The sequence below is a fragment of the Microtus oregoni genome, unplaced genomic scaffold (assembly GCF_018167655.1).
Source record: "Microtus oregoni isolate MIOR12 unplaced genomic scaffold, Mior012 000000F_ref0000247, whole genome shotgun sequence".
Classification (NCBI taxonomy): Eukaryota; Metazoa; Chordata; class Mammalia; order Rodentia; family Cricetidae; genus Microtus; species Microtus oregoni.
Window position 1 is genome coordinate 44,285,627 of NW_024543059.1, and position 22,832 is coordinate 44,308,458.

Sequence of the window (22,832 nt, forward strand, 5' to 3'; positions counted from 1 at the left end):
CCCCCCCAAAACCGAGCAAAGAACCTTTTTATTCTTACACAAGTCGTGAACTCAGACTCCCCCGTAATGGATTGGAGAGCCCAAACTCAATTGGGGTGGGGCTTTTATAATAGCAGAGGTGGGGGTGAGAGACCCCTGATTGGCTGACATTTGTCTAGGAGTGTCCTGGTGGAAAATGATGGGTGTATGGGTGTGTGCTGGCAGGTGATCCTATCTACAACACTTGGAATGTTAGGAATTTCCTTTGGATGGTCTGTTCCTGGGTGGTCTAAGCTGTCTTTCTTGGAATCAGATATTGCCTAGGGTAAACTACTACTAAGACTCAGGCCTCTACTGAGACTCTTGGCTGTGTCCTACCCTGACAATGCCCAACTAAACAAAAAATGGTAAGCACCTCGTCATTCTGTTAGTGCCCATTTTGGGTAGAGCTCCCGAACCCTGGAGCGGCGCTTATGAATACCACATGATGGACGCTGAACAGATTAAGCAGACCCAGAGGCGAAGGAAAGTGCCACAGGAGGACCGTGGTTTCTGAAGTGGCAAATGGAAGAGCGGCTGGAGTCTTCTGTTCCAAATATTTTTGGGAATCAGTCCAGTCACCTGCTCCTTCTTCACTGCCATGGGGGGGGGGGGGGCTCCTTCCTCTTGAATTCCCATTCAAGGTTTGATGGGCTGAGGCACGGTGATTGCTCCAAGTTCGATACTAGCCTGGACTAAATAGCTAGGCAATGTCTCAATAAATAAGAAAGTAGACAATGAGGAATAATGAGAGCTCAAGAACAATCGCAGTGGGGTTCTTGGTCCTCCTGCACGTACTGGCTTTGTGGGAGCCTAGGCAGTTTGGATGCTCACCTTACGAGACCTGGATAGAGGTGGGCAGTCCTTGGGCTTCCCACAGGTCAGGGAACCCTGATTGCTCTTCGAGCAGATGAGGGAGGGGGACTTGATCGGGGGAGGGGGAGGGAAATGGGAAGCGGGTGCGGGGAGGAGATGGAAATCCTAAATAAATAAATAAATAAAAATAAAAAATAAATAAATAAGAAAGTAAATAAATTATAAATTTTGAAGGAATGTGGATTGGGTACATGTTAATGCCAAAGGAGGGCATGGAGCGGAAGTGAGCTGGACCAGGCTGCGCATCATTGTGACGGTAGCGGGCGGGTCGGACCCAAGAGAAGACAGAAAGGACTCGGATCTGTGACTGACAAGAAGCAATGGCTAAACAGGAAGTCCTTCAGTCAAACCCTACCCTGCTATTTCGCCAAGCAGAAAGGGAAGATCCTGTGCCACATAAGATATGTGCCGGTGGTCTAGAGCCAGCAAGGCTCGTTCCATCAGTGCGCATGCGCTCGCTCAGGGCCAAGCGATCCTCCCGAGCTAGTCTACGCACGCGCCAGCTCTGGGCGCACGGTAAGGGATCAACTAGCGTCTTCGACCTGGTGTGCGCCTGCGTGCAGGGGCGGGGCTTGAGGAAGGCCTCTCATTTGCATTTCTGGCGGGAAAGGCACATGCGAGCACGCCTCTTCCGCGCCGTTCGCAACCGCCATTAGTCGTCGGTGGCCCTCAGCTGTGTTTCGAGAGGCACGACTCCAGGTACGCCCTGCCTGTGGCGACTTTCCCGAGGGGAGCCACGTCAGCCACACCCGAAATTATTACGGGACTCCCCAGTAACATCACCAGCCAACTCCTTTAAAAAAAAAGCTCCCAGTTCTGACCAAAACTCCTCCGAAGTGTATGAAATACCCCTCTTGGAAACTTTTTATTTTAGTTAGTTGCTTTTGTTTGTCTGTTTCTTGTTTGATTCCCGAGACACGGTTTCCTGTGTAGTTGTGACTGTCCTGGAACTCACTCTGTAGACCAGGCTGGCCTCGAACTCACAGAGATCCACCTGCCTCTGCCTCCCGAGTGCTCAGATTAAAGGTGTGCGCCACCACCGCACCACCGCCCGGCTTTGTTTGGCTTTGTTTAGACGAATTTATTTTTATTTTATGTGTATGTGTACCAGGTGCGATCCTGTGGAGACCAGAAAAGGTTGTTGGACCCCAGGAACTAAAATTGCAGATGGTTGTGAGCTGCCTTGTGGGTGGTGGGACGGAACCCAGGTCTTCTGGAAGAACTGCCTCTCAGGAGCTCTGCTTTGGTGTCTGAGACAGGGCCTCACTATCGCTCAATGTCGGCTCCTGCGCTGACACCACGTCATCAGCCAGGATCTTCGAGATAGCCCTTCAGATTCTCCCTCAAAACTTGTCAGAGACTCTTGCTGTGAAATCCAAGGCCTACTGCATACTCTACAAGTTCCCCGCGGACCCTGAAATTCTGGGGCGCCGTAGGCATGCAGCCCTTGAATTCTAGTTCACGAACCCTCCCAGACTTCCTCTTAGGATAGGAGGACCCACCCATGTCAAGGCCTCTCAAACACACACCAGAAACTTCATCTCCCTACTTCTTGAAGAGATCCTTTTCCCTCCCTTGTCCCTTTCTGCCTACTGAGTTCCTGAATGTCCCTGAAAGATCTCCCTTCCCTAGTGTCCTCTAAAAGCCCCTGGGCTGGACAGCAGGAGGATCACCACTATGAAGGCCAGCCTGGTCTACCCAGATTCAGAAGGCCTGCTGAAGCTCCAAAAGCCAAATAATAATCTTTCCAGAAAATGCGCAGTTAGTGGAATACAGGCCAAGCAGAGTGGTGGCTGCATTTCATGAGAGACAGAGAGGCAAGCAGGTAGGAACCAAACCCTCTGACCCTTGGCCCTAGGTGCCCTCTCGGCCTCAAGGGTACTGTTGCCTGGCACCTGGGGGAATTGCCCTTTCTATTGAAGGTGACCCTTACCTTTATTTTCATTTGTTTGGTTGATTGGTCTTTTTGGTTTTTGTTTGTTAAGATAGGGTTTCTCTGTAGTTTTGGAGCCTGTCCTGGAACTAGCTCTTATAGACCAGGTTGGCCTCAAACTCGCAGAGATCTGCCTGCCTCTCCCGAGGGCTGGGATTAAAGGTGTGCGCCACCACCACTCAACTGGTTGGGGTTTTTTGTTTGTTTGTTTGGGGGTTCTCTTTGTTTTTCAAGACGGGGTCTCTCTGCTCAGTAGTATTGGCTGTCCTGGAATTTACTCTGGCCTCAAACTCACAGAGATCCACCTGTCTCTCTGCCTCTCAAGTGCTGGGATTCAGGGGGTGCACCACCACCTGGCGAAAGTGACACTAACTGACCTGACTGTAAGAGGAGCAAGCCAGCCCTGTCAGGGTGCAGAGGAGGGATCCCTATGTTGACAAGGGCTGTGAGGGTCAGGCCGGGAGCAGCAGGCCTGGGGACATGGAGACCACTGATGGAGAGGAAGCATGGCTCAGTGGTTAAGAGCACTTGTTCTGTGTCACCTGGATGGCTCACACCTTTAATCCCAGCACTCTGAAGCCAGGTGGATCTTGGAGTTCAAAGCTGGGTTGGTCTTTGTGGCAAGTTCTGGGCCAGTGAGGGCTACAAAGAAGGACCTTGTTTTGTTTTTCAAAAAACAAACAAACCTTAAAAACACTACTCTTACAAATGACCCAGTTTCATTCCCAGCACCCACCCGCAGTCCACAGCCATCTGTATCTCCAGTTGCAGGGGAGCTGATGCCCTCCTCTGGCTGCCAAAGGTATCACACACACACACACACACACACACACACACACACACACGCAGACAATGCACTCACACATAAAATAAAAAATAAACCTAAAGGGAAAAAAGGCAAGGAAGCAGCAGTCCTGTGATGAAAATTCCTGGTATGGCAGAATGACCACAGATTCAAGGCCAAGCTGGCTGTCGTAGGGTGGGCTTGTTTCAGTGAGTAGGCTGGAGTCAGCTTAGCAGTAAAGTCCCTGTCTAGAACTGACTAGTGAGGGACTATATGTGCTTCAGCATATAGCACTTGCCTAGCACCCACCAATGAAAGAATGACAACGTGGCTTACTGAGAAAAGTCCGTGGAAGAGGGGAGAGCAAGGCTGAAAGTGGCTCAAATCCAGGATCAGATGGGCAGTCTCTAGGTTGTATAGGAGCCTCTTGAGTTTGGTGTTCAGCTCAGGAGGAATGAGATGTTTCTAGGCAACGAGACAGGAAGGCAAGGAGCTCCCAGACAGAGACCACAGTAGGAGCCACAGGCCACTTTACAGAACGCAATGCAGGTTAGAGCTGCTAGAAGATACAGCATGATCTGGGGAGAGAAAGCAGCTGACCCAGGCCACACTGTGCCTCTGTTGCTAGACCCAAGCAGATTCTCGCCCTGAGGTGAGGGGAAACAATGTCCAGGCAGGTCAGCTCTGCAGCCTGTGGGAATGGTCTGGAGCCTAGGAGGAGGCTGGGCCATGGGCCTGGAGAGAAGGACCTCAGTCAAGACTGAAGAAAGTGAGACCAGCACAAGGCAGAGTCGCAAAGACAGGGATGGTGACTTGGTAGGGGAACAGACGTGGCCACAAGGCCTGGGGCAGCAGTTAGCCCCACCCTCTTGCCTCCCCCTTTGATCTTGCTACCTGCTCTCACTGCCCAGGTTGCCATCCCATACCTCAAACCCATAAAACAGGTTGGAGTTGGTGTGGGGATGGCAAACAGGTTCCGAGAACCCTGGGGGCCTGGGGCAGAGATGGAGCGGTTAGAGCACAGCTGGTCAGAGGAACCCATTACTCTGCCTGTCCTTGTAGGAGCTGTCTGGGCAGGCTGCCCCTTTCCCAGCCCTCCCTGCAGCGGAGCGGAGGGGAGAACTTCAGCAGCAGCGACAGAGGTGCAGGAGTGGTCCATGGACCTGCCAGAGGACCCGGCTAGTTCCACTGAACCAAGTAGGTGTCTGCGTGGAAGAGGTGGGGTACGTGTCACCTGTGTGCTTGCCACACGTCTGTTCCCATTTCCTCTTCTCTGGAGGGCTACTGAGGACAGGAGGCTCCACACACGTAATGTCCCCCTCTTTCACCAACTCCTCCTGTGCTTCAGTCGTGGGCCAGTGATACCTTTCCTTCGGGTAAAACAAGTGCCCTGACCCTCTCTCTTCTGCTGCACCTTCCCCAACACTGGCATCTGTCTGTCACCTGCTTAGAGCACGGCTCCACAGACCTTATGCCCCTCTTGCTGGTATTCCCCAGTGTGTGTTTGCACGCATGTGTGTGTGTCCGCGTGCACACGCACATATAGACAGTCTTACAGTGCAGGAGATGGAATCCAGGGTTTTGTGTGTGTTAGGCAATCAGCACTGAGCTGTTTTTGTTTCTGAGACAGGTCTGGCTTTGCACTTTGACCCCTCCTACCTCTTCTTCTCAAGTGTTGAGACTGCATGTGTGTGCCACTGTGCTCAGCTTACAAATGTAACTTTTAACTTCTTAAGAGAGAAGAGTTGGCAAGGGACTCCTACCTGTAGTCCTGGAACTGAGGGGCTAAGGCAAGATGATGGAAAGGTGATGCGAACAGTGTTAACTGACTTTATTTAACTCTACAATTACAAACTGTTTTGTGCATTAAGCAGCATAAAAACATGCTGAGTTACTCCTGTGTTTTCAGACATCTCTGAGAGCCGATGTGTGCTGCTTCTCACTCACAGAGAACAGGGGCCGATCCGTCTTGGCCTGCTCCCATGCAGTCAGCCTCTGTCTTCTCTCACTCCTCTTCTCTTTCCCACCCTGTCTCAGCGGCTCGGTTCCCAAGTATCTCTCCTTGCTCTGCTGTCATGGTCTCTTCCCTCACCTCGGCTCTAATTGCTCTCTCTCCACCTCCTGAGAATGTGCTAACAGGGAGAGCCAGTCTGATTAAGAACCTCATTGCAGGAGTATCTTGTCTTTGCTCCTGGGTGCCCGCAAGTGGGCCTGCAGCTTTGCTCAAGGCTGAGAACTGCACCTCGGCCTCAGGAGTAACCTCTGCAAATAAGATTTTACAGGTAGACAGGTACCAGCGTGCTAGGACTAGAAGGCAGCCTGGCTTAGGGTTCCCTAAACCTCGCCTGCACCAGCAGAGGGCGTGTGGCCACCAGGAACTGTGACCATAGCCAAGTCTACTCCTGAGACTGCCCTGGGAAAGGGAAGAACTCACATAGGAAACGCAAAGGTTGAAAGACAGGGATGGCAAAGGAGAGAGAAGATACTGGAACAAGATGGAGGACAGGAGAAAACAGGATCGAGGGACAGAGGACAGAGGCTGGATATATGAGAGAGGTTGGGGAAGAAGTAGAAGAAAGATCCTGAAAGAAAGGTTGAGCTGGATGGTGGTGGCATACACCTTTAATCCCAGCAAGGCAAGTGGATCTCTGTGAGTTCGAGGCTAACCTGATCTATAGAGTGACTTCCAGGACAGCCACGGGTACACAGAGAAACTCTTGTCTTAAAAAAGAAAAGAAAAAGAGACTGGAGAGATAGCTCAGTGGTTGAGAGCACTGACTGTTCTTCCAGAGGACTTGGGTTCAATTCCCAGCACCCACATGGCAGCTCACAACTGTCTGTAACTCCAATCCTAGGGGATCCAGCATCCTCACAAAAAAAAAAAAAAAAGAAAAAGAAAAAAAAAGAAAAGAAAAGAAAAAAGAAAGGCAGGGCAGAGCTGGGAGATGAAGGAGGAGGAGGGATGAAACAGTGTCTCTCTTGGGAAGGGGCTACGGAGCAGTGGCCTTACTTGGCCGTAGTAAAGTCCTCCCTTGTAACATGGAGGGTAAAGAGCAGTGGCCCAGCCCAAGTCCACCTCCCCTAACTAACCTGGGCCCCTTATGCCCTCCCATGGGAGCCAGGAAGGGTCCAGGTCAAACCGGTGCCCTGAACCCTGGAGAGTGAGAGGGGGCTCTCCTGTGAGGAAGGCGACTGCGGCAGCTCTGATGCTCCTGCCTCAGACTCATCTCTAGGAAGAGCAGCTGCCATGGTTCTAATGTTCCATAAGTGCCTGTGGTTATGTGCCAAGCAGAGGGTCTACCACACTTTATCCCTTTCCTAAAGGCCACTGCTGAGGCCCAGAGTTGAGTCCTGAGCCTGCTGGGGTGTGGAGCAGGTTGCTCCCTTCATCCCCAGCTCAGCCGCTAGCGTGCAGCCATGTGCAATAGGCATCATCCCAGCAAGCCAGGCCAGTGAGGGTATGAAAGCCTCCTCTAATTTGGAGACACTCCATGACATGGAGCATCTATTGAGTGCCTGCTGTATTCATGCAGTGTGAGTATAGCTGAAGACCAACAGATCCCAGAAGCACACACACACACACATCTTCACACATGGGCACAGAGCAGCCCTCTCAGTCCTCTCAAGGCAGGATTTTACTGGCATGGAAACAGACCTCCCAAAGAAAAGTCTTGCCACAGACTTGCTGTAGTGCTGCTGACTCGGGAGTCTGACAGGAGGCTCAGCTCCTAACCAGTCCCCTGCTACCCCCGCCAAGACAGCCCCATCCCTCCTCTTCCTCTCGGTGCTGGGCCTAAGCTCCTTCAGCTCTGATGATGCCATGCTAGGGATGTAGAGACGAGAGACCTGCTCCCTGGGGAACTGGAAGAAGGGCTGCAGCAGGCAGGATCGATCTAGGCTGCCCGCGCCTTATCGGATTGTTCCTGGCTCTTCCCAGAATCCTCCTCCTTGTTTTCCTCAGACATGGTCCCCTCTGCCCACAGTCTGGGAGGCTGGAGAAGGGCAGAGGTAAGAGAGGGTTATCTCAGAACTCACTAATGGCTCCTGAGCCCATTGGACAGGCAGCAGGGGGCACTCCCTGGCCTGAGAGATGGGAACCGCTTGGGAGCCTCCTCCTGTCCTTTACCAGTCCCAACCACAGACAGCTCTGAATAAATGACCCCCCAACACAGCAGAGCCTGGGTATTAGGCAGAGGATCCTGGTATCCCGCTCACATGGGCTGGACCCTCTCTTCTCTGCAGTGTACCTCTGGGAGCAGCCTGAAGAGGTGACTTCAGGACCACTGCTCAGCCTGGAGGAACAGATCCTTAACTCCACATTTGAAGCCTGTGACCCTCTCAAGACAGGTGGGGGCTGGGGAGCCACAGGGAGGGCTGGGCTAAATCCCTCCTTAGGGGTCCTCCAGGGGATGGAGTAGGAAGGACTTAAGGTCTGCTGGGGAGTTAGCCTCTAGCCGGGTACAGCAGGAGGTACTGTCCTGCCTCATGCTCTTTGTCCACTCTGAGATGGACTGGGAAACTTGACTCTGGGGAAGGACTCTACATGTTGTGGGGCAGGAGTGTCACCAAGCCCACTGATGGCAGACACTGTTCCCGAGCCATGGCCTGCCCCACTGGCCATTGCCCAGTTCAGTCCTCCCCACCATGCTCTGTCCCAGGCACTGTGGCTGTAACCCACCTCCTGGCCTACCTGGAGGCTGTGACAGGGCAAGGCCCCCAGGACGTGCGTCTCCAAACCCTGGCCCGAAGCTTAGACCCTTATGGGAAGGGCGATGGGGCGACTGTGGAGTTGGACACCTTTCTGGTGGTCATGCGGGACTGGATTGCTGCCTGCCAGTTGCATGGGTGAGTCCCTACACCACAGCCTCCCCCCTGGGAAGTCTTGCAAGTTTGCTCTGCAGCTAGTACCAGTTAGACCCAGGAAGCCCATGTGGTTGACTTGAGGCTAAGAAAAGGCCTGTGAGAAGATATGGAGGGTTGAAGGGGTCTGAGACCTTGGATGATGGTGCAGGGGTCCAGAATGTAGAACTAGAAAGGACTGACAGTAGCAAGAGCTGTCATTCACAGCCCAGGCCCTGCCATCTGGCCTTACCCTCCGCCCATAAAGCCACTCTCACCAACTGCCCTCCCTTCCACCACCCAGACCTCTGCAGACACAGGTCATGGATATGGTGGCCGCAGGGGATCTGAGCCTCTTGCCTTTGATACAGGGGATTAGAGCGGGCAGAGGAGACGGCCTTCGGGGGAGCCCTAGCTTCTCCACACCTGCCATCTGGTGAGACTATTTATAGAAGGAGGCGGGTGGCAGGGGTCAGCAGGGGGGTTAGCAGGGACCTCTCATCTATTGGCTCCACACAGCAAGGGCTAAAGAGACAACTGGGGCTGTTGCTCAGCCTGCAGCTGTGGTGTCTTTGTGGGACAGTCCCCTAATCCTGGACATTGAGGTCAGGTTTTCCATTCCTCTGCCAGCTCCAGCCCTAGTGCAGAGGCTGAGGACACTGCAGCTTCCTTGCTGTCCAGCTGAGGCACCTGCCCTGTGGAAATCTTACCGTGGTGCAGGGCACTGTTGCCCTGTCAGGCTCCTCCTCTTGGCCCTGCCCACACACACACCCCTTACACCTGCTGCCTTTCCTTGGGAACAGGCACCTGTCCAGCTGTATTCCAGCCCTATGCTAGGGTGCTGGGTATCCAGGACCCCCACACCTCAGAGGTGCACCTCTAAAAGTGGCCCTCCAGAACCCAGCCTGCAGCTTTCTTGGCATTCTTTTTCTGTTTGTTTGGTTTGGTTTCAGTTTGGGTTTTTTGAGACAGGGTTTCTCTGTGTATCCCTGGCTGTGCTGGAACTCACTGTGTGTGTGTGTGTGTGTGTGTGTGTGTGTGTGTGTGTGTGTGTGGACCAGTCTGGCCTTGAACTCACAGACTGCTAGAATTAAAAATGCATCCACACCCAGTTCTTGGTATTCTCTTGAACCTTGAGGCTTCTTCAGTCTTGGGGCCAGGGAGTCTATGAGTAGCAGAGGGGTAGGCCAGGTCAAGTAGGGAAAGACAGAGAGAGAAAGAAAGCTTAGGCAGAGGCTGGGGAGTAGGTAAGGGAGAGTGAGGGTGGGCGTGGTGGTGTAGTCTAATGGGCTGGACTCAAAAGATGACAGACTGGGGCTGATGAGTACCTGGGGAGAGCACCTGGCAGTGGTGGCGCACGCCTTTAATCCCAGCACTCAGGAGGCAGAGACAGGTGGATCTCTGTGAGTTCGATGCCAGCCTGGTCTACAGAGCGAGTTCCAGGACAGGCTCCAAAAATACAGAGAAACCCTGTCTTGAAAACAACAATAACAAAAAAAACAAAGAAAACCAAAAAAAAAAAATCTCTGGGGAAAGCTGGGAACAGAAGAATGGGCTTGGGGAAGTAGAGGTACCCCCGGTGACTGGCTCTGAAGACCTGACTAGCTCCAGGCGAACATGAGCAGGCAGCCTGTGTAATAAGAGTAGTTCAGCCCAGGGAACCCCAAAGCTACACATGGAGTCCTGAAACAATCTCAGGATCCTTGGGAACCCCAATTTTTAAAGTCACCAGAGAGTCCAACCTCCTTTTGTTTGTTTCTCCCTTTCTAGCATGCCCAGAAGCTGAGGAGCCAGCCAACTTAGAGAGCTTTGGGGGAGAAGACCCCAGGCCTGAGGGGTGATTGTCCTCCCCACCTCCAGCCTATCTGGGGCCAGGGAGTGGGGAGGTTGCTGTCCTCTGGCTCAGAGAAGCTCAGAGTCTCATTCTGATTTGTCTTCAGAGGAACCTGGGAAGCTGGGGGGTGGGAGCAGGAGCACTGCTGGTGACTAGGCCCTTGCTGCCCTCAGGCCTGCCACAGCTGAGCTGCTGAGCAGCCTGGAGGACCTGGAGCTCAGCAACCGGCGCCTCGCTGGTGAAAACGCCAAGCTGCAGCACAGCGTTGAGACTGCTGAGGAGGGTTCAGCGCTCCTAGGGGAGGAGATTGCATCCCTGCGCAAGCAGCTGCGAAGGTGAGAGCCTATGTCTTCCTTCCTGCCAAAGAGCTTGGGCCTCTGGTACAGGTAAGCATTCCACTGCCCAACCCCTGTCTTCCATTTCCCTCTATCTGCATCTTGCCTCTGGCCTTTTGGATTCATTCTGACTATCTCCTTCCAGTTTTTGCTGTCATTCTCTGTCCTCTACCTCCTTTCTTTCTTTTCTGAGTGACCCCATGCTCCCTTCCTCCAGTGTCTCCACCCCACACTGCATGCCCCTGTCCTTTTCTCTCTGCCCCGGCTTAGCTTGCATCTGGTCATAGTCTCCCTCATAGTCTGGGATGTTCTGCTCTGCTTCTCTGCCTGCCTCCGCTCACATCTGTGCCACCCGTCAGCACCCAGCAGGCCCTGCAGGTGGCCAAGGCTTTGGATGAAGAACTAGAGGACCTGAAGACTCTGGCCAAGAGCCTGGAAGAGCAGAATCGCAGCCTGATGGCCCAGGCCCGGCACACAGTGAGTGAAGAGGCAAAGGTTACCTGACTCCAGGTCCTGTTCACCCACACTCCTCCAGGCCTACCTGCCATCCCTCATGAGCCCTCCTCAACCCAACTCTTGAGTGATGCAGACCCTGACTGCACTTCATCCTCAGGGAGGATGGAGCAGGGCTGGAACTGATTCTATCCTCTCTGGGGTGGGCCAGGAGAAGGAGCAGCAGCACCTGGTGGCTGAGGTGGAGACGCTACAGGAGGAGGTAAGCTGAGGCCCATCCTCCTTTACTAAGGGTTCCTGGCCCTGTCCTGCAAACCAAGGAGGCCCAGCATCCCACAGGCTGTGTTAGTCCCTGGGTTCATGTTGAGGCACTGGCCAGTTCTTCCCTTGTCTGCATTATGGTGCCCACCATCAGGAGCAAGCCAGTGGCTTCACTTCACGGGGTTTTGTGAGGTTTAAGCCAGAAGATGTTCAGAAAGTTCCTAACTCAAGATAGGAGATGTAAGGTGTGTGCAGTAAAATCCTGCAAACTGGCATAGTATTCCATGCCTGTCATCCCAGTATTAGGGAGTCTGAAGCAGGAGGATTTTGATTTCAAGGCCAGCCTGAGCTATATAACAAGACTATCTGAAAAAAAAAATCAGATATCATTATTTATATCAGTATATTGTGGGTTTGATCCCTAGCAGTGCAAGTGAAACTGTGAGGCGGTTTAAACGGGTTGTTTGGTTGTTTGGTTGTTTGTTTTGGTTTCTGCAAGACAGGGTTTCTCTGTAGCTTTGGAGCCTGTCCTGGAACTAGCTCTTGTCGACCAGGCCGGCTTCAAACTCACAGAGATCCTCCTGCCTCTGCCTCCCGAGTGCTGGGATTAAAGGCCTGCGCCACCACTGCCCAGCTCATTTAAACATTTTTTAAGCATAAGCTTTGAGGCTACTCCCAGGAGCACGATGGGCCACCTCAGGCCTGTGGCTCTTTCCTTCCCTTCTAAGCTTTTGTTTTTGTTTTTCATTTTGGTGGTATTGGAGATGGAGCTCTGGGCAAACAGCCACCAGGCCTGGGTGTTCTCCAGGAACCAGAAGGAGCCTGCACAGTTGGGTTGTGTTAATGGTGAAGGGACGGTGTTTTCCCGAGGACCAGTCCCTACAACCAATTTAAGTCCCTGTTCACTCTGAGTTCTTGTCCACATTGAAATTCATCTAAGGTTAAATGATATCCCTCCTCCCCAAGGCAGGAGATCAGTTGCAGATCCATGGTGGGTTCACATCCCAGGCAGCTTTGGTCCTCACTCGACACCCATCCTCTGCTCTCCTTGCAGATGGACAGCCTTCGTTCCATCTACTTAGCCATCCGTGGGCAGGCCAGAATTGCCTTCAAATCTGGGTTTAGCCCTTGTGCCACCTGCTGTGCCCGTCTCCTCTCCTGGGTCACTCAGGGGAACTGACTGCTTTCATGTGGAGACACACAGCTGCACCTGTGTGGTCTACCTCTGCTGCCCTGCAGTAGTTCTGTGTGAGCTGGGAGGGAAGCTCACTCAGAATCAGCTGTCCCATGGTTCCGAGGTTCCCCCTCCTTGCCAGTCACGGCTCAGGGCCTCTGAACCATTCTCTGGCTTTTCAGCCCCAGTTAGAAGTTCTCTGCTTTGTGGGCCCTAGCTCCTATCCTGAGTCTCTGTCCTGTGTCTGTACCCTAGGTTCCACTTGTTTACTCTCCAATGGCTCCTTTGTAAACTGTCGTCCCCCTTCCCGGGCCTTGGGAGTCCCTGGGCAGGACGGCAGCTGCCTTGAAACCTGCACTCAGATGGTGTAAAATAGCTTAGAGAACATTTTTTTTTAAGAATCCATTTTATGTCTGAGTGTTTTCTGTCTGTGCATCATGTGAGTGCCTAGTCTCTGTAGAGACCAGAAGAGGGTGTGGGATCCTCTGGAACTGGCTACAGACGGTTGTAAGCTACCATGTGGGTGCTGCGAATTGAACGTGGGTCCTCTGAAAGAACAGCCAGTGCTCTTAACCACTGTGCCATCTCTCCAGCCCCCAGAATATTTTTTTTTTTTTTAAGAAAGAAGGGAATCTTATCCCAACACTTGGGAGGCAGAGGCAAGCAAACTCTGTGAGCTCAAGGCTTGTGTGGTCTAACAAGTGAGTTTCAGGACAACCAGAGTTATGTAGAGGGAGCCTGTCACCAAAAGAGGGAAGAATTAGCGGGGCGGTGGTGGCGCACACCTTTAATCCCAGCACTCGGGAGGCAGAGTCAGGTGGATCTCTGTGAGTCTGAGACCAGCCTGGTCTACAAGAGCTAGTTCCAGGACAGGCTCCAAAACCACAGAGAAACCCTGTCTCGAAAAGCCAAAAAAAAAAAAGGAGGGAAGAATTAAGGAGACAATCCTGCAGGACCCTTGTCACAGCTCCCAGGCACCCAGATGTGATGGTTGTCCTGCCCTCTGGTGTCTGCAGCACCAGGGGGCTGCTACATGCCAGCTCTGCCCAAAGTAGTTTCTGATGTCTGGGTTGTCTGGTGGCTCGACGGCTTTTTTCTTTTTCTTCTTCTTTTTTTTTTAAATTCTGTTTGTTTGTTTTTATGTATGAGTGTTCTGTATGTATGCCTGCATGCCAGAAGGAGGCATCAGATACCATTATAGATGGTTGTAAGCCACCATGTGGTTGCTGGGAATTGAACTCAGGTTCTCTGGAAGAACAGCCAGTGCCCTTAACTGCTAAACCATCTCTCCAGTCCTGGTTTTTTTTTTTTCTTAAGTGAGAGTATGCGGAGAATGGAACCCAGAATCACACGTGTTAGGCAAGCAACACTGAGTCACATCCCCAGCTGGGGGCTCCTGCATACCCAGTCTCTTGACAGCATTTTTTCCTGCTTGTGGCCTCATAGTCACAGATGGCTTAATGCAGGTGGGAGGCACCAGCTCCCCCCCCAATCCACACACACACACACACACACACGCACGCACGCACGCACGCGCACACACACTCCTGCCTCTCTCTGCATTATGTCAACAGCCATCTTCACCATATCGTTGGCAGGGAGGATCCCTAAACCACAGCTGCAAGGGGGCCTGGGAGGATGTCTTGCCTTCAGTCTGGAGCTGAGACAGCTAGGAGGGGCTGGGGTAGCTGTTCCTTCTGCAGCTGGGTTTCCTTGTCACTGCCCCCATGGCATGTCATGCAACCGGCCAAAGCCAGCCCAGTGAACAGGCTACCAGCACCCCTGACTCCTGCCCCAGGCCCTGTGCCTGCAGAGAAATGTCCCTAAGCATCTAACTCTGTAGCTGAAGCTATTCTCAGCTCCTTGCTGGCCTGCTGCAGCTACCCACTGGGATCTAGAGATTGAGATCTCAGGTTACAGCAGGGCCTGGGAGGGTAACGGGACACTCAGCCTCCAATGATCTGACTGCTGGCTGAATCCCAAAAACCCACAGCCAGTGCTTCTGCAGGAGACTGCAGGGTGTTTTTGGGTACCCCTCACCAGGTGGACAGGTGTTGACACAGCACTCCCAGCTGTCCTTCCTCTACCCTTCACCCAGGTAGCCCGGGCTGCTGCGGTGAAGGACCTGGGGCAGGGACAGGCTGGAGACCAGAAGAGCTGGCCTCTGTCTCCTGGGCTCTCGAGAAGGATGAGGTTTGCCAGACTTCAGGGGCCTGGCCTGGGACTTTGAATGCTCATATCCGTCCTTCCTTCCTTCCTTCCTTCCTTCTTTCCTTTTTTTATTTTTTTTCTCCAAGGCAGGTTTCTTCTATATATCAGTCCTGGCTGTCCTGGAACTCACTCTGTAGACCAGGTTGGCCTCACAGAGATCCGTGAGCCTCTGCCTCCCGAGTGCTGGGATTAAAAGTGTGCACACCACCACCACCCAGCTGAAATGTCAAATTCTTTTATTTTGTTTTTAATTTTTGAGACAAGGTCTTGTTATATGGCCCAGGCTGGCCTGGTACTCAAATCAGTCCTCTGATTTCAGCTTCCCTGGTGCTGAGATGATAGGTGTATTTCCTCACACCCAGCTTTGAGCCATTGTATTCTTAGGTCCCACTGGGACCTTGCATGGGACCTTTCCGGAGGCTCAGCACAGGTACCACCTCTCGTCAAGCCCTGTTTGGGCCTCCTCAGTGAGCTTTGCATTCTCTGCTTCTCACATGTCCTTTCCCCCACAGGCTGGGTATTAGAGGTGGGCTGGACATCACAGTTTGCTGAAGGAGATAATTGTACGAGTAGGTAAACACTGGGGTTGCTCCAGGAGAAACTGGACAGGAAAGCAAAAGATATGGATAAAATAAGAAACCAAAATATAATTATTGGAGCCGGGCATGAAGATTAGGTGTGGTGGCCCATACCCACTGAACAGGAGGATCACAAGTTCAAAGCCTGCCCAAGCTATGTATTGATACTGTGTGTGTGTGTGTGTGTGTGTGTGTGTGTGTGCGCGCGCGCGCGTGTATGTGTTCTGGGCTCACCATACTTTCCTTTAGTTTTGTAGTTAGGAACACTTATAGGAGGCGCGTATCTGTTGTCATTAGTAGAAGAGCTGTGTGGTCTGGAATAAATTCCTCAATCCCTCTAGGCCTGAGCTGCCTTTATCTTCAAAAATGGGAAGAGAGTTGGAATCTCCCGTGCAAAGTGCCTGGAAGTCACTATTTGCAGCTACCCCATGACGTCCTCTTGTCCCCTGATCAGTGAGAAAATGGAAATTCCAGCTGAGGTCCCAGTAGGACAGGGGGAGAAGAAAGGGCTAACTGGGGTGCACAGGGCGGTAGGTAAGCCAGGCTTTCCTCCTCCAGAATGGGAAGCTGCTAGCAGAGCGAGATGGCGTGAGGAGGCGGAGTGAGGAGCTAGCCACAGAGAAAGATGCTTTGAAGGTGCAGCATGTGTGGGACTGCTCACCTCCCTGCACCCAAGTTCAGCACTGCAGCTGCTGAGAAGAGGCTCTTGCACCAGACTCCACATCCTCAGGGCTGCCCAGGCAGAGCAGCTGACCCCCATGGGTGTCACTGGAGGCTGAGGGGAGGTGTGGGGGCTGTTGGAGGCTGGGTGGAGAATTGATAGGCTCCTTCCTTGGCAGCGGCAGCTCCGTGAGTGCGAACAGCTCATTTGTCAGCGTGAAGCAGTCCTCTCCGAGGTGAGGGCCAGGGCAGCAGACCTGCACTTACCATGCCTTCCTAGCCCCTGCCTTGTGCGCCAGGAGCCCACCCAGCCCTGAGCCCTGGGCAAGCGGCCCTGACAGGCCTCCTTGGGTCTCAGGGTGGCCTGCAGGGTCTGGAAGCCTCTGCCCCAGGCTTTCCCAACTCAGCCAGCCCCCACTTCAGCAGCTTCATGTCTTAGGGGACTGAACCCTGCCTCTGTTCCCCAGCGTACCCGCCATGCAGAGAGTCTGGCCCAGACTCTGGAGGAATACAGAACCACCACCCAGGTAACAAGTGCCCATCTTTATGGGGTCTCCGCATCTGCTGCCCTCCTCCCCACTAGACCACTACATCTCTCTGCCCCTCCCTTCCTCACTCTGCATCCCACAGCCCTCACCTCTGGGAGCTCCTGACCCCTCCCCGGGCAGAGTCTGCCCCGGTGGCTCCATTGTCAGTTTTCTCTGAGTCTGTTCTGCTTTTGTGATGTTCCTGGCTGTGCTTTATGTTCTGGGCTTGGCTTCTGTGCTCTTTGGGAGTTTCTGCCACTGCTTCTTCATCCTTGGCAATATGTGTCTGGCAAGAGGAGCCCAAGATATGTGGGGCTCCACCAGAGACCATGCTCTGCTTCCTTGTAGGAACTAAGGCAAGAAATCTCAAACTTGGAGGAGCAGTTGAGTCTGAGCCAGGAAGGCCCAGAGGAGTGAGTAGATAGTCAGGAGGGGACAGGTCGCCGTGGAGGGGAGGATGGTCAGGCATGAAAGGGGCAGGGTAAAGGTTGCAGACTGGTCCAAAAGATAGGACTCCTCCTATGTGGCCAGGCTCCTGGAACGGGCTGAGGTGGGAAGAGTAGGCTGGATCATGGCAGCACCCCCATCACTGGACCTGGAGATTCAGGCTATCTGGCAGGTAGGCTCTGCTTCCGTGGAATGTTTTAGAGGACACCAAGGCACAAACTCCATGTGCCCCTGTGCAGATCCTCACTTCTGGCTCATAGTCCCAAAGGGCCGGGTACTTGGCACTTGGTGACTCTAGCTCACTCTGCTGCCACGTAGCACCTCCCAGGCACCTGCCCTTCTCCAGCTTGCTGTGCCTCAACCTCAGCTGTGGAAACTCCCTGTGGCCATGTTCCCTAACATCTACCAATCTATGGCCCCATCACCAATTCCCTCTGCACCTTGCTCTGGCCCTGCAAGGTTTAGATACAACTTCTGTGTCTAGGAGCAGGACGCATCAGGTGTTGGCCTCTCCAGTCCTCTGTATGGAGTGTGGCAGTGGGAGGAGGCTGAGCCGCATGAGGAGGCTGAGTTTCCCTCTGAGGTAAGCAGAGGAGTCTCTGAGCCACAAAAGTCCTGGGACCCCCAAGAGGATTGCAGGATCCCACTGACTCTTCTAGCCCTCTAGCTCTGTTGTCTACTCCTGAGTTTAACTCTGAGGAAGCAGCCCCAGCCAACAGGACACACCCCTGCCCTCAAGGGACAGGCAAACTAAGCTGCCCTGTAGAAATCCTGTCATGATTCCCTTATTTACAATTGTTCATATTGTGGAAGACATGAAGTGTCTTTAAGAAAAGCTGCTGGGGCTGGGCAGTGGTGGCACACACCTTTAATCCCAGCACTTGGGAAACAGAGGTAGGCAGATCTCTGATTCTGAGGCCAGCCTGGTCTAAAGAGCAAGTGCCAGGACAGGCTCCAAAGCTACAGAGAAATCCTGTCTCGGGGGGGGTGGGGGGGGAAGCTGCTGGGCAGTGGTAGCATGCACCTTTAATCCCAGACTTGAGAGGCAGAGGAAGGCAGATCTCTGGGTTCGAGTTCCAGGTCAGATGAGCTACACACAGAAACCCTATCTCAACACCCCCCCCAAAAAAAGAGAAAAGAAAAGAAAGAAAAGCTTAGTACTTAAATAAGTCTGGGCTGCACAGAGACCCTGTCTAAAAAAAGGGGTTGGGGCAGGCAGAAAAGCAAACGTGGCAGCTTAGCAGGCTCACTGTGGTTAGATTCCCTCTTTCCCTGAGGATAGAACCCAAGTCTGCACTGTGCAAGGCAAGTGCTCTACCACTGAGCAGAAGCCCCAGGTGCCCCTGTGCTGGCTCTGTACACAGCTGACACCAGACAGAAGTCAGCCCCATTGGGCCAGCTGGTTCAGGCGACAGACACCTGGGACAGAGGTGGGAGACAGGGAGGGGAAGTGACCTTGTCTTAGGACTGGAGAAGCGTGGAGATGTTTAACCAGCCAGTGTGACTTGGGTGAGGAAGTAGGCAAAGGGGATTGTGCTATCTCAGGCAGGGTAGGAACAGGGCAGGAGGGCAGTGCTGAGAAAGGAGTGGGGGAAGTGACATCTTCGAGGACATCTGGGGGCACTAGAGGTGGCCAGGTGCACAGGCTGGAGGTCACTGTTGGGATGGATGTGGTGACTCACTCTGCAATTCTGGAACTGGGAAGGCATAAGCAGGAGGCTTAACATGAATTTGAGGTCAGCCTGAGCTATAGAGTTAGATCCTATCTCAAAAAAATGAAAATGTGGGGCAAGGTGGCCACACAGTGAAGTAGAAGCAGGAGGAGCTCAAGGCCATCCTCTGTGCATGATGAGCTCATACCAGCTGGGCAACACAAGACCCTGTCTCAACAAAACAGAACAACAGTAACAAAAGTGTCAGGTTAGTGGAGTTTGTGACTGAGGTCCCAGGCACAAAAGAGACGTCTCTAGATCTGGGCCCTTCGGAGGAGCAGGGAGAAGCCTGAGTCCCACAGAGGGAAGCGAGGAGAACAGGCTGGTGGGCGGAGGCATCCTGGAAACATTAATGTCTGGTCCTTAGAAGGAGCTAGGTAGAGTTACAGTGTCCACGGCACATGTGGCTTTGCCTTGGTGCTGAGAGGACCCCTATGGGAAGCTTAAAAACTTGTATTCCTGGGGCCATCCACCTCGGTCTGGACCTCAAGTAGAGGGGGTCTGGCTGGGCTACTGGTGTGAAGATAAGGAGACCAAACCTTAATGTTCTGCAGAGAAACTTCCAGAGAGAGTCACTGCATGCTCTAGAAGGAAGCAGAACACCATCCTCAAGGTAAGGAGTAGGTGGATGGGTCCTCCCGCTGTGGATTCTGGCTGTGAGAGGATCAGGACAAACGGCACCCTCCCCTCCTCAGTCTGTGAGCACATCCTGACCCTGGCAATTCCAAGAGGAGGTGGACACCTAGACCCCAGAGAGGCTTTCAGGGGCTGTGGGGGGCACCCCAAAGACCAGCCTGGATGGTATAGGTTTGCAGTTGTTACCCTACAGGGAGCCAGAGATGCAGGGACAAGGCTGATAGACACCTTGAGGACTCCCAGCCATGGAAGACCCTGCAGGCTCCAGAACCAATCTTGGGCCCCCATTCCTTGAGGGGCCTCTATGAGCCTCCATAGATCCCGGAGTCCAGCTGTGTGACTGATGGGATGTGTTTTGAGGCCCTTACTCGGGCTTTGAGTAAGAATGGAAAACACTGGATGTCTGGTCACAGCGCCCCCGGCTTCCTGTGGGGCCCCCTCCTCCAGACTCCTGCTGTCACGGCTAATGAGGCCCCTATACAACCTCTAATTGGACTTGCCTGGGTAGAGCTGAGATTGGGCTGCCTGGGTGCTCTGAGCAGTGTGACCTCCTCCTACGTCATGAGGATAGGAGGATAAGCTGCTATCAGCACATTTCCAGGGTGGCACCCAGCCCAGGACTGGGGTGACAAACACTGCGGCCCAAGATAGGAAGAGGCTGGGGCCTGACCTCAAGGGGTGGGGACTCAACAGCCCACATGAGCATTTCAGGGGCTCACACAGCAGTGCACAGTGGGCCTGGGTGGGAGCAGCTGTGTCTCTGAGGCTACTGGCTTGATGGCAGCTGCAGGGCGAGATCCCTGATCCTCAGGCATAGGCTGGTGTCAGGGGCACCTGGGTCCCTGTGGAGCCATCGGCCTCTGGAGCTTGATAGCAGGGCCTCCAAAGCTGTGTCCCTAAAGCAGAGGCTTGGGGAAGCTGGGGCTCGCACACCTAGAGAAGTGGTTTGGACTTGAGGCTCCCAAATAGTGAGCTTCAGAGCTGAGAGAGGGGAGGTACTTTCCCAGTCTCTGACAAGAGCTGAAAGACCAAGGCTAAGAAATGGCCTAGCACCCCCAACAGGGGGCCCAGAGTTCACATACCCTGGTGTTGAGGGTAAAGCACAGACTTTGTTTCTGCCTGGAGATCAGCTGGAAAGGGACAAGTAGGAAAGCCTAGGTCAAGGGCTTCTGAGCCTTTGGGGGGTCACAAACTCCCAGATTTGATTGTTTTCAATCTCTGAAAAGTATACACAGGAGCCCCCATCAGACTGAGGTCCATTGTATCTGCAGCTTCCGGTGGGTAAGAGAACTGGGGAGGAGAGGTGTCCAATGACTCTGTTTGCTATAGGTTGTCCAGAAGACAGGAAGAAGAGGAAGAAGAAGAAAGCTGGGTCCTGGTAGGCAATCCCTAGCATCCTTACTATCCCTAAGAGCTGAGCAACTAATTCCAGCCCCTTCTCCCCAGCTTGAAGTCCTTAGGAACAGACAGAAAATCATTTGGTCAGGCGATAACAAGGCCCTCGGTGCAGCTAATGAGAGGCAGGGGTGGGAATGGAAAGGGGGAGGCTGGAGGCAGTTGCCAGCCAGGATGTTCCCCAGAGACCCCAGCCACATATGTATAGTCTGAGCCTGGAGCCTCACAGCTAACGCTACACCCCCGCTACACCCCCACTGCACCGCGAACTCCCACACAGTCCCCCTCACCAAAGAACTAGTGGCCTCAGTGATTGGTCAGACCGCCTGGGCCTGGACAGCTCCACCTTTCTCCGCGGCTAGACAAAATGAAGGTCTCAGGCCAGCTCTGCTCAAGGGAAGGTAAAGGAACGCAATGAGAGATGAGTCCAGGGCTTGTGAGGGATGGAGGGCAGGCTCTGGAGTCCTGACCTGCCTGGTCACGCTCAGGCCCCATCATTGGGGAAATCCGGCTCTTTTTCTCTGCCCTCAGCTCAGGGCCAGGCAACATGGGAGCAGGAGCGACATGTTGGGAGTGACACGCTAGTTGGTTTGTCATTGGCATGTCCACTGCATTAGGAGCAGATGTGGGCATGTGAAACCCTGACTGGCAGAAAGGTTCCAGAGAGACAGGAGGAGTGGCAGCAGGCTGACGGAGCCTTCAGTAATTGGCCACGGCATATGTGTCCAGCACAGGGACAGGCACCTGGAAATCCCTGCCCCGGAGGCTAGGGACTTAGAGGATCCGTTGGGAGGGGGAGAGCAGTCTAAAAGCTCACACCCTCATTGACCACTGCATGGACACTGTCCTAACCCTGCCTTCTTTCCCCCATTCCGTCAGTCCCGGGAAGGGGAGGGCTGTCATCATCCCTGACCAGGGACATGTGGCCTTGTGTGCAGTCAGAATCCAGGGTGCTGCCCCAAACCCCTGCAGAATGAGTGAGTGGGTGTGCTGTGTCCTTTCTCCACCCAGGTTGGCCCCACCAGCCCTCTGGGAACCCCTGGCTATGAGCTTGACCCAGGAAGCTCTCCTGAGAGGTAAAGGGGATACATGGGAACTGGAAAGGGACCTAGGACAGACCAGACCTAGCAACCCGTCTGCCTTCCAGCTGTCAAGATGTGCCAGAGGTGCAGCAAGCCCTCACGCCTGTGGTGAGAGAGCTGGTGCCAGTCAAGAGGCCCTGGGCCCAGCACTGCCTGCGCCCCCAGCACTCCCCAGGGCTCAGGTGTGTCCTTCAGGTGTCTCCAGAAGCGGGTGGGGAGCCACATGTTAATAATAAGGCCAGTCTCCCTGGGGCCACCTTCAGCCTCTCCTGCCTCCTCTCCAGAATCAGCCAACATCCACTGGTCCCCACGCCCGTCTTGGGCCTGCTGCTGCTGCTGCTACTCTCCATCCTGCTGCTGAGCCAGTCCCCGACACCCACTTGGCCACACCTGCAGCTCTACTACCTACAGCCCCCACCAGTGTGAGACACCGTACCCCACTGTGCCTCCTTCTGTCCCTGATTCAGAATCAGGACACGGGGCCAACATCCCTAAGTTGTTTTTATGTGACCATAGCCTCTCCTGGCTTTTTCCTGTTTTCTTGACAATAGCAAATCATGCAGTAATGACTTCAGCACGGGATGATTGCCTCACCAAACAAGTTCAGGGAGGAGGGCACCTGGGCCTCAGTTGAGTCACAGTGGGACCCAAGGTCCCTAGGCTTTTTCCATCCTCCTCTCCTGCTTCGGAAGCTGCTACTGCAGCATGGTGCTGGGCTGGGGAGAGCTCGCTGTCCCTGAGTTGTGTCTGTGTGGTAGATGCTGCTGCAAGCGAGGCCGTGGACCAGGGCTGGCCCTGCACTGCAAGTGCACTGCCTGCTCAGTCAGGGCTTGTCTGAAGCAGGCAAACAAGAGGCTACTCTCACAGCTCCTCATTGGCAACTCCACAAAACACTGGGTCACGCAAGACCCCCTGCTTGCAGGCCTCTGAACCCTCGAGTTGCCAGACTGCTGTGAACCTTAAGCGCGCCACAGGATCCTGCGCCAATAACGCTGGCGGCATCGTCGGCTTTCCTATGATTTACAAAGAGAGCCAAGTGGGGTGCAGCCCGAGAACACCACTCCCAACCCCACGCGT

General features: G+C 53.7%; 1 protein-coding gene across 1 annotated transcript; it reads left to right on the plus strand.

The window, feature by feature from the left end:
• The first annotated feature begins 1,343 nt into the window (after nt 1-1,343).
• Kash5 (KASH domain containing 5) lies at nt 1,344-22,181 on the plus strand. Its single transcript, XM_041675800.1, has 21 exons — nt 1,344-1,410; nt 4,674-4,808; nt 7,854-7,958; nt 8,270-8,456; nt 8,822-8,886; nt 10,221-10,287; nt 10,458-10,619; nt 10,979-11,096; nt 11,284-11,334; nt 15,855-15,932; nt 16,136-16,192; nt 16,424-16,483; nt 16,832-16,896; nt 17,015-17,102; nt 17,415-17,542; nt 18,851-18,892; nt 19,199-19,255; nt 20,608-20,656; nt 21,685-21,749; nt 21,821-21,937; nt 22,040-22,181. Exons 1-21 carry the CDS (start codon nt 1,344-1,346, stop codon nt 22,179-22,181), a joined length of 1,905 nt encoding a protein of 634 aa, XP_041531734.1.
• Nucleotides 22,182-22,832: the final 651 nt, after the last annotated feature.

Bases quoted from the DNA above. Each gene is read 5' to 3' on its own strand.
- Kash5 (XM_041675800.1), top strand. From the start codon at position 1,344: ATGCGCTCGCTCAGGGCCAAGCGATCCTCCCGAGCTAGTCTACGCACG. The intron at 4,809-7,853 runs GTAGGTGTCTGC...TCTTCTCTGCAG, and splicing joins GGCTAGTTCCACTGAACCAA to TGTACCTCTGGGAGCAGCCT. The intron at 20,657-21,684 runs GTAGGCAATCCC...TTCTCCACCCAG, and splicing joins AAGAAGAAAGCTGGGTCCTG to GTTGGCCCCACCAGCCCTCT.